Genomic DNA, 11,500 nt, shown 5'->3' on the forward strand with positions numbered 1-11,500 from the left:
CCAGCATAAGAATTACAGATCTTTGAATGAATGAATGAATGAATGAATGAATGAATGAGTGGTGAATGAAGCAACACTCATGAGTTCATGAGGAAGGAGCCTTTCCAAGCATCGAGTAGCAGGCAGCATTTCCCTGATAAGTCCCAGTGAGGCAGGGGCCACACTACTCTCATCATCGCTGTCACTGGCCACATCCTCACATGCCTGGCACCCAGCATGCGGCATGTGCTTAGGGAACTTTGTTCCCTTGGATGCACTGACTTACCAGAGGCAACGCATTCAAGAACGAGTACTTATTTCACCTGTGCTCTGTGGAATGCTGATGACGACTCTGTTCGTCCGGTGACCTTTTCTGGATAACTCCCATTTAATCCTCTTCTAGTACCTCCCAGAATCCACACCGTTGCGATCATAAGTACCACGCCTGTTCTCACAACCCCTACCTGACTCTTCCCTGACTCCTGCAGCATCTAAGTGGAAGAACACAATACTGAGTTAGTGAGACTTACTTCAATGGGCACCCTGCCCTGTCTGTCCCCACTGGATAGTTCTAGAGATCATCTCTGTCCAGAGAGGCCTACTGAACCCCTCATCCAACAGATGGGCCTGGAGCTCACTTTTTCTGCTAGGCAGCTAACAATATGGCTTTTCAATTCTGGCTTTTCCATGACCATGTTGGCCCTACCTTCACTCCCACACTCCCATCAGAGAGAGAGAGAGAGAGAGAGAGAGAGAGAGAGAGAGAGAGAGAGAGATCTCACACAAAACACAGAATGGCACAGTGCTGTCATTGCCTCTCCTCTTACTATTCTTTTATTTGGGTTTTGTGGTGGTGGTGAGATTTTTGTTATAGTTGATTTGGTTTGGTTTTGGTTTGGGCTCATACAAAAGCCTGAAAACAACCCAAATTGCAAGGAGAGGATCACCACCACCACCTACTGGCCCACCGTTGGCAAAGGACCCAAGGAAGTTCCTTGTGATGGAAGAAGTAAAGGCCAATGGGTTGATGGCTTCAGGGTTTGTAATGCTGTCCCCACTGAACACCACAGTGGAAAGTAAGATGATGCCAAAAGTAAGATGATGCCAAATCTATAACTTCTGTTTAAAAAAAAAAACAGCAGAGAACTTTGGCTTGAATCATAAAGGTCATTTTACCAAAGCATATTTTTAAAAGGCTGTGAAACATTATGCAACGTTTGCATGACTTAATTATGAGTTTAGAAAAGCCTAGCATGACTTTTTCACTACAGTAAAACATGACAGAGCATGAATCATGGCATAACACTTTATGCTTAGTGTGGCTTTAGACATGGGGCTAGGGGTGCTAGGCTGTCTACACAACAAGGCATGGATTACTACGCCACAATTCACACCCTGGAGGCCTTTATGACAGTTCTAGAACCTCTTCTGTTTGCTTTCTAAGTGATTAAAATATTTGAGTAGTATATGCTCATTGTGTAAGTGTGTGTAGGTAGAGAGAGCATAAGCATATCTTTAGAACATATCTGAGTGTATGGCTTTGGCTATCCCCCACACATACTTGGAGCAAGCAAGATACTTAAAAGTAACACGAGATACAGGACAGTCTGTTGTCTCTGGTCTCCTCCAGCCTTGTTACACTGTTAGCTGTGAGATTGCACAAGGCTCCACCTGCATCGAAGCACTTGCTGTCTGCTGAGTTTAATGTGTACCAGCTCCCTTTTCTGGGCCATCTCTTCAAATCCTCCACCACCTAGAAGAAATCTAGAGGTCTCTTTACCAGTAGGTCCCAAAGACCCCAAGTTAAAATGTTTGTTCAGGAATGACCAGGTTTGTATGACTTACATCTTCAGGGTTTTTGTTTTGTTTGTTTTCAAGAAAGGAAAGAAATGGACCAGCAGGAAGGAAGGAAGGAGGAAATAGGGAGACTCTGTCTGGAGAAACAAACAAAAACAAAACAAACTAGCAAAAACCCTGCCAGCTTCAAGACTCAGTGCTGCTTGTTAGATGGAGCAGCCTCACTGATGAACCCGTGACCTGGTCATGAAGCTCACGCCCATTGTTCTTCTTTGCTGTCTGCTTTCTGTGTGTGGGGGGGAGGGGGGTGTTTTCTTTTATCCTTTTATTGTCACTATTGCTATGGTTTCGTGATCATTTACTTAAGTAGAAAATATTAACAAGCCCATGGGTATTTTTGCCTATGTTACCTTACACCCCAAATCCCCTTTACATCCTTCATGTTTCCTGAACATAGGTGACCATCTGAGCTTATTAAATGTTTCTGGTTATGATAATTATAATTATTGGCAAAGCTGGATGTGTCATGTTTGGAGTCTCAAGGCACTGAGCACTGCTAGAGTCCCAGATAACCTTCAATATTAATATGAACAAATGTATAGAAGGAATAATTATCAAATAAAAACCTCCCAAAATTCTATGGGAACTGCTCCTTAAGGGAAGCTCTCCTACCACAGAGGCATCAAATACCTGGGTTCTACCAGGCTCATTAGATACAAATGGACAAGCTATGTGCATGCTGTATAGTTATTTGAATAACGGTGAGCAATTATCACTGTAAGACCTTTGCCTTTTAAAGCCCCACCCCTCTCCATCTGTCATCAACACTCCTGTCTCTCTGCAGATGCCAGGCAGATCCAGCCGTCCCCACCGTGGTCCTATGATCAGTCTTACCAGTACCTGGGGTCCATCACCTCCTCTTCCGTGCACCCAGCAACACCCATTTCACCAGGACGTGCCAGCGGGATGACAAGCCTCTCTGCAGAGCTTTCCAGTCGACTTTCAAGTAAGTTTCGTGAAGGCATACCTGCAGTGAGGCTGGAGGGGAAGAATAGAGGAGACAAAGGCGAGGAGGTAGCCAGATGCAGACCAGAACAGGGTTCAAAGACAAAGTCACCTGCCTATGTAAAGGTGCCATGCCAAGCACTGATTTTTAGTGACATGCTAAGAGGGTACGGATGAGGAGGCGGAGGTGTCTTAGTCTATCTCTTCAGTATTTAGGGTTTGCTCATGTCTGTTAGGGAAGGTTAGTGGCCAAGAGCTACAATTTTGAAAAGTCAAAGTGGTCTAAGGATTGTATATCTTTGGCACAAAAAAAAAAATCAATATCCCAGCTGAATTCTAGACCGAGGCTGTTCTTCCCAGTGGTGGTGATTTTTTTACAGGTCCCTGTGTATAGCACAATGGGGTCCATACTGGAATAGGAAACAAATATGCCCCAAGATAAACATTCCCAGCTAAGAGCTGTTCAGACTGAGGGTTAGGAACAAGATGGAAAGCTCAGGTGTCACGGTTAGCATAATTGTTGTTAATACGAGCTCATTAAATATTAGTCATTTAACCTATGAGCCCTTGGGGCTTGGCACTCACCTTCACTCCTGGGCAGGGAAATCAGAGTTACAGGAAAAAAAAATTCCTTTGTTGAAGGCAAAAGAAGAAACTTACTGTTTGGGGCTTTGAAATTGGAGCTGAACCAAACAGTGAAATACTTGAGAGAGCTTCACCCTTAGGAGGCCCTCCATGGACTTGCATGTGTGCTGGGGGAGGGAGTGGGTTTTGCTTTGGGGCTCTTGAAGGCAGATCAGAACAGATGAGGGGGCAGGCAGAAGGGCAGAGAGTCAGGATTGTCCCTTAAATGTGAAAGACTGTTTCCAGACAACCACCAGGATTGCTTAAGACTCCAGCCGAGTGTCAGCTTCTCCATCACAAATCACCCCCAACTCACCAGGCTAGTGTAGCCTACCTTCCCCCAGCAATGGTACCAGCAATTTTGGACTGCATCACGTTTTGTTGGCGGGAGGCAGAGTGGACTGTCCTATGTGCCAGACAATATTTAGAAGCACACTTGACCTCTAGGTGCCAGTAGCAAGTGCCCTGGTCTGTCCATCAGAAATGTCTCCAGGGTTCTTTGGGTAAAGCCCTTGCTTTGCAAACATGGGGACCAAGTGTGATTCCCCAGAACACAGGTATAAAAGCAAAGTGTGGTGTCACTGGCTTCTAATCCCAGCACGAGGGACATAGAACATCCAGAACAGATCAATCAGAGAGCTCCAGGCCAAAGAGAGGCTCTGCCTCAAAAAAAAAAACAAAAAAAAAAAAAAAAAAAACAAAAAAAACAAAAACAAAAACAAACAAAAACAAACAAAAAAAAACAAGTTGGCCCACTGCTGAGGATCAAAACCCAAGGCTGGCCTCTGGTCTACACACACACACACACACACATACACACACACACACACACACACACACAGAACATCACCAGACAGTGTCACTTGTGTCAGAGCAGGGAGAATCTCAAGCTTCAACCAGCCCTTGGCGCTTGATTGAACTACGAAAGCCAGCTTACTCAGAGTTCACCTGCGTTAGGCCATCAGTGCCAGCATTTCCATGGGAGCCGATGGTCTAAGGAATTAGGAGGGTAGCATAGAAATCATGGCATTTGTTCAGCTGGCTGTGTGTAAAGGCCTGTCCCCTCAGGGACAGTTATGACTCCAGTAGCATCTGTCAGCTTTCACAGATTCGTCTCAGTGACATTGCTCTGTCGACTGGCACTTACTGTTTTCCTTGGAAATGTCCCCAGTGTGTGGGTCTGTCCCTTGAAATTTATTATGTAAGTCTTTTGGCTTGGTCACCACCCAAAATGGAGACCTAGGACCAGCTGCTCCAGCTGCCCATCGATCACACGTAAGAGTGGCTTTTGATACTTTCCACTCACTTTTGGAGAATTGCACACATTGATGTGACACTTTTGATCATGTCCACTCCCCATCCCTCCCCTCCAGGGCCCCCATAGCATCTCCCTCAAAACATCATGTGCTTTAAGAAATTGTAATTTTTTGTTTATTAATCAAGTCCAGTTGGCACTGCCCATATACACATGGGTATAGGATCATTCACTAAGGCATGGCAAAATATCAGTGCCACCATCACCCAAGAGAAAATAAGTAGCACGTCCAAATCACAGCTATGTTCTTCATGATCTGACTTCAACAACACAAGCTAGGAAGAAGGGCGTTTATGGCACAGGAATGTGAGAAAGAGAAAAACCATGTCAGGACCCAGAAGTGACCTGTGCTGCCCAGGAGGAAAGACCGGAGAATGGCAAACAAGCTTTCGTGAGTGGCAGAGAACAAGCATGGGAGAGAGAGCTTCAACTTGGCAAAGGTCCCTCTAGAAATCAAACCCTGAACACAGGCCTTGCCGGCCTAGAAAGTGTTGGCATAAACCTGGGGCAGGCGGAGGCTAGGATCCGTGAAAGGAAGTGGGCCCACCGCTCTGCGAACTTGCCCTCTCCATGGCTGATGTGCTTTGTGTGCTGGGTGCTTTGTCTACTCTCAGCCCCACCTGGCCTCCCTTCCCTGCACACTTGGTCTCGTCTGTCTCTGTCCCTTGCAGACAGACTCCACACCTTGTCTGAAAGGAGTTGTCACATGAAGGTTAACCTTCCTTCGTCTTCTTTTCTTTTCTTTTTTTTTCCCTTCTTTTTCTTTTTGTTAATTAATGTTTAGCTGCCAACCTGGGCGACAGACAGCTCGCATTAATCTGAGTCATGCAGAAGATCCTTTTAAGGCAGCCATTATCTGCTCAGGTTGTTTAATCCTTGGGGGCAGTGGGAGGGGCCTGGAGTGGGGCTGGAGAGCCAAGCCTAGCTCTTGCCATGGCAGATACACTTCCAGTGAAAACACCTGAACCTTCTAATCCTCAGACTTCCTACTTTTAAAATCTCCCAATGAATTGGGGGGGGGGGTCACCTTTGTTACTGAAATGGGGGTAGGCCAGGCCAGCCAAAAGGATAGAGGAGCTGTAGTGTGACCATATGTAAACTCTGTGACTGGTGATTTGTAATAGGAGAGGCTAGACCAGATCTTAAAGTGAAAACAAGTGGAGAGGTGGCTTAGTGGTTAAGAGCTTTTGCTTCTCTACCAGGGGAACTGAGTTCATTTCCCAGGCCCCCCCAGTGCGCTCACAGCTGCCCATAATTCCAGTTACAGGGCATCTGACTGCTTCCTCCAGCTTCCAGAAACACACTGTACTTACCTGTGCTCATGCATGTACACACACACACACACACACACACACACACACACACACCAACACATAATTGAAAATAATATGTATAAATGAAAGCAAGCATTTGAATAGAGCACTTGAACACATCTAGAGGGCCTAAGTCCTTTTATATTACAAACTATGTAAAAAACGAGACTGAAAGGGATGAGGGAGGGAGGAAGTGAAGGAGGGGAAGGGAGAAGTTGACCTTCTGTAGACAGATACCACTAGTTATCTCAGATTTTCAGTGACTCTGCCCCCAGCAGCTGAGGCTGTAACATTTTTCCTGTGCTTATGCCCATGACAAATCACAGACTCACGATTCCGGTAACTTGGTACCATCACCACATTACCATGTAGTAACTGGAACAGACTGGCAGGGCCTGTTGAGGCACGGTTGTGAGACGGGGTGACCTTCCGTTCACTCTTTCCAGTGGGTTCACCTGTTTGTCTCCGGGCAAATGAAGCAAGAGGCATAGTGGGCGGAGCCATTTGTTTGTGTCCAGGGCATTGCATCAGATGACAACAAATTGATTGTGTTTGCCTAATGCCCTCCATCCTGCCATGGCTTCTCCCTGGACTGTGTAAATCTAACTGGGGGAAAGAAAAATGGAGTAGAGCTTCCTGTTAACTCTCAAACATGTCACGGCTCTGTGCAAGCAAAACAAGTGACAGAGAGCTTGCTCATAGATGGCCCCAGAGAGGGGGCAGGGATGAGCCCTGTGGAATGAGGTGTGGCCTGGCTGTAGAAGAAGCTAGAGGGCAGCCGAGCCAGAACCACTGTCCCTTTACAACCTTTTCCCTGCCCTCCTGTCTGACTTGCTTTGAACACATTAACAGGGGCGTTTGTTTGCAAGGCAGACTCCTGGTTTCCTCATTAGTAGAGGGATTTGCTGCAGACTCCGGCTGTTTCTATAAACTCTAATTACCTCTCTGATGGGGAGTCTATTTCCCTCACATTCACCCCAAATGTACACAAGAGTTCCTTTTGTGAAATTGTGTTAGAGCAATAAAAGATTATTGAAAGAGAGGGAGAGGGAGAAACCGAACACAAACAGCAGCTCTCGCGCTGGAATAATAGGCTTGCAGTAGAAGGAAGTTGATCACAGCTCATGCCTTCCAAAACCAGATTAATCCACCCGGGTAGTTTTCCTTTCAAAGGCAGCTTTTAGCTGCCCTCAAGTTTCTCTCCAGCAGGCTCAACTCAAAAGGGCCCAGAACACATGCCTCGGGAGCTTAAAGTTATTCTGTAAATTAATTTGAGAATTTAACGTTTGGAGCCTTTAGTTCTTGCCTCTGCAGTTTTGTTGGTGTCTTCTGGAGGGGTGTGATGGCTCTCATTTTGAGGGACACAAGCTACCCCCAGCACCCTCCTATTCACAGTGGTGACTCTCAGCAGGGGGTGAATTGCATCCCCTACACCCATTCCCAGATTATTTGGCTATGTCTGAAGATACTTTTGGGTGTCACAGTCGGGGCGGGGGCACTACTGTCATCTAGTGGGTAAAGAACCTAGACATTGCCAAACAACTCACAAGGAGTGAGTCGGAGAGAACCCAGCCACCCACTAGAAATAATATGGGCAAAAATGCCAGAGTGCCACTTTTGGTAAACTGATCTGCAAGGGAAGCCATTCTGGACCTTATATTCCCTGCCCCCCCCCAGTCTGCCTCAAAGGCAGTGTGCACATGAGGGCAGTGCAGGAGGACCGGCGAACCATGGGAGGACAACCAATGGCAATTTGTAGATCTGTAAATTCATCCCCAACAACATGAGTCTTGAAAGGAAACTTGGCCATTCCAAATTTCAGCATATGCAAAAATCTGATACAGCAAGTTCTTAGATCCATTTGTGTAAAAAAGAATAAGTAAACACAAATAATCTAGTGCAGCGGCAGCTGGAGAGACAGCTGGATGGATAAGAGCACACATTGTTCTTGCAGGGGACCTGGGTTTGAGTCCCAGCTCCCACACAGGGTTGCTCACAATCATGGGTAACTCCAGCTCCAGGGGACTTGGCACCCTCTTCCAGCCCCTGTGGGAAGACAACAGTGAAGCAGGTCTCAGATAAAGACATGAAATCGTGTGTCCATTGTTATACAGATGTGCAACAAGTCAGAAGGCAGACACCAGTGATATGCCAGTCACCCCGTCTGTTTACACTGTCACTGCCACAGCAAGCATTATGCCAAGTAATAGGAAATTAGCCAACTTTCAAAGGGCCAGAGCCCACAAAACTGACAGTTTTCTACTATCCAAGCTGAAAACTATGCGCAATGACTATTAATATTCTATTAGTAACATATAAGTGCATCCAATACCTCAATTTCTATAATGTTATGTCATTATATAGTGTTATATTAATATTGCTATATTACCAACATATTAACCAATATTAATATTTTAATGTAAATAGAGGATCAGTGAAGGGCCAAAGAGAAATGGTTAAGCTTTGAGAGCTCTGTTGTCCTAGCCACTTAATAGCAGTGGGAGCTACTTGTCACATGTGAGAGTATTCACAGGGCCACCCTGTGGTACAGACTAAGGCTGCGTCTCAAAACCACTAAATAGAAACAAAACCTTATGTTTTTATTTTCACAGTTTTACAACTATTTGAAAACCCAAAACCCATTTTTAATTCCTAGGACACACTAATTCCCCCTAGCCAGTTTTGACTAATGGGCTTTTGCCAACCTGGGAGTGTACATGTATGCGTATTGTAAACGTTGCCTTGCACCGCCGCTGTGCGTGTGACATTCAGGTACCTATGCAACACGTATGCTATCCCATGTCATGACACACTCCACAGCCATTGCAGGACTCCCTACAAAAGGCGTTCTCACGCTATTGATGACAGCTTTGCTGGGTGAAACCCACCCACTTCTTGTCAAGTAGCCCCGTTGCTTAGGAAGCAGCAGCCATCTGGGTAAATATCCATCTCAGCGGTCCCCCTCGGTGGGCAGGGGCACTCTGGGCAGCCCTGTGTGTCCTGGGAGGGGCACTCTCTGCGGTCTCCCCTCCATGCGCAGGGGCCCTCTGTACAGCCCTATGTGTCCTGGATGGGGCACTCTCTGCGGTCTCCCCTCCATGTGCAGGGGTACTCCGGGCAGCCCTGTGTGTCCTGGGTGGAGCACTCTCAGAGGTCTCCCCTCCATGCGCAGGGGTACTTCGGGCAGCCCTGTGTGTCCTGGGTGGGGCACTCTGGCAAGAGGGAGGCCTTTGTCTCTCAGACCACAGACTCACGGCCTCTCTCCCACCCATCACAGCAGCCCCGGACCTGACCGCCTTCGGTGACCCGCGCCAGTTCCCCACGCTGCCCTCCATCTCCGACCCGCGCATGCACTACCCCGGCGCCTTCACCTACTCGCCGCCGGTCACGTCGGGCATCGGCATCGGCATGTCAGCCATGAGCTCGGCCTCTCGCTACCACACCTACCTGCCGCCGCCCTACCCAGGCTCCTCGCAGGCACAGGCCGGGCCCTTCCAGACCAGCTCGCCCTCCTACCACCTGTACTACGGCGCGTCTGCCGGCTCCTACCAGTTCTCCATGGTGGGCGGCGAGCGATCGCCGCCGCGCATCCTGCCGCCCTGCACCAACGCGTCCACGGGCGCCGCGCTGCTCAACCCCAGCCTCCCCAGCCAGAGCGACGTGGTGGAGACCGAGGGCAGCCACAGCAACTCGCCCACCAACATGCCACCCGCGCGCCTGGAGGAGGCGGTGTGGCGGCCCTACTGAGCGCCTGGGCGCCCGCTCGCCCGCACGCACGCACGTCGAGGGACTGAGCCCGCTCGCCGCCTGCCCGCCCGCCCGGCCCGGCTGCACCTGCCCTGCCGTCCACGCACAGACCCCCGCCAGGAGGGCCCACGGAGGCCAACAGGAAGATTCCCGGAGGGGAGCTGTGAATGCTTCTGATTTAGCAATGCTGTGAATAAAAGAAAGATTTTATACCCTTGACTTCACTTTTTAACCACGTTGTTTATTCCAAAGAGTGGAATTTGTTTGTTTGTTTTTTGGTTCGGGGCGGGGAAGACATAGCTCATCTTGTTTGACATCTATTTCTTATTTCGGAGTTTCTTTTCCGCACCTTATCAATTGCAAAAAAAAAAAAAAAAAAAAAAAAAAGTGTGTGTTTGCATCTGGATGGTCCTTATTTTTGAATATGTATAGATTTGAGCTTGCTTCTTTCTTTCTTTGACCAACTGAAAGAAATGCGGTTCCCTTCTCTGGACGTTTTATTTAACTTTTGGACTTTAATGTAGCTGGGAGTTTTTTTTTTTTAATTTTGGGTTTTTTTTCTTTGTTTTTTGTTTTTTTGTTTTTTTAAGAGACAGCTACTACAGCTTTGGGTCATTTTTTTACTACTGTATTTCCACAAAGAAATCCCTAGATATTTATGTATCTCGATGTTTGAACATTTACATATGTGTTGATACTTTTTTAATTATTTAAATGTACTTATATTAAGAAAAAATATCAAGTACTACATTTTTCTTTATAATAGCCAAAGTTAAATGTTATTGCATTGAAGATGGCTGGAAAAAACAATGGATGGGTTATGTGATTGCTCGGTTACCTAGAGATATTGTTTACATTAAACTCCTTTTATGTTATTCAAACAAGTTGGTAGCTAATGCAGCAATGTTTTCAATCAGATTTTAGACACTGGGGGTCACTCCAAGGACCAGAAGTACAAAATTTTCTGCCAGGCTCAACGGAGGGCCTTATACCTGGCTCCTTCCCTTCAAAAAGACAGGCAAAACTCTGCTCCCCCAAAGGGTTCAGAGAGGTGCCTTATATCTGAGAAGTGGATTTGATTTCGGCCTGGAGGTATGCTTGCCCCGAGGCCTTCTGATTCAGGCATGCATATAACAGCTCACCTGGGTAGGCTATTGGGCCCCAAAGCAGTAAGATCCTTTGTCTTCCATTAATAGTTCCTGTTCATTGATGAAAACCAAAACTTGTGGCTACACCCCAAAGATCCAAATAGAAGGGGTAATACTAGGTGCCTTTGAGACCCAATGGCTGAGTTTTAAGAGTGTACCCCAGAAAGCCTGAAGGAGCCAGTTTCCCACTATCTACCTTAGTGGGATCAGTTGTGGGCGATACCTTGTCAACCAGTGCAGGACAAGTACTGCTCTTCACCAGCACCTTTGAGTGGCTTCCACCAGGCTGAGCCCCTGATCTTTGGGGTTTGTGCACTTTATCTGTGCGCCAGCATCGTAAGAAAGATCTGTGTCTCTGTGGTTCAAATGTATGCCATGGTCACTGTAAGTGTGACAGCCCTATGGTTATGGTGGAGGACTTGGTCAAAATTCAGTTGTTCCACAACTTATAAATCCTAACTGCTGATTTTGACTATGTGTGTGCTCGAAATTATCTGGTTGTTTTTAATGTACCTCTTAAATTAGTTGAAATGATGTCAGGTCAATTCTGAAGAGCGTTTGAAAGCAGGACT

At 46.9% G+C, this 11,500-nt stretch overlaps 1 protein-coding gene across 4 annotated transcripts in view; it reads left to right on the forward strand.

Moving 5' to 3' along the window:
• Window positions 1–9,919, forward strand: part of Runx1 (RUNX family transcription factor 1) — a 221,850-nt gene extending 211,931 nt beyond the window's left edge. For 2 of the 4 annotated variants that reach the window (XM_027415622.2, XM_035444306.1), the window contains 2 exons: window positions 2,621–2,782; window positions 9,311–9,916. In XM_027415622.2, coding sequence (XP_027271423.1) covers window positions 2,621–2,782; window positions 9,311–9,780 — 632 coding nt within the window. In that variant the 3' untranslated portion in view covers window positions 9,781–9,916. Of the gene's footprint in view, window positions 1–2,620; window positions 2,783–9,310 lie in introns of all 4 variants that reach the window. The other 2 variants (XM_027415623.2, XM_027415624.2) reach the window with 2 other exon arrangements.
• Window positions 9,920–11,500: the final 1,581 nt, after the last annotated feature.

This window comes from Cricetulus griseus, chromosome 4, assembly GCF_003668045.3.
Source record: "Cricetulus griseus strain 17A/GY chromosome 4, alternate assembly CriGri-PICRH-1.0, whole genome shotgun sequence".
NCBI classification, from domain to species: Eukaryota; Metazoa; Chordata; class Mammalia; order Rodentia; family Cricetidae; genus Cricetulus; species Cricetulus griseus.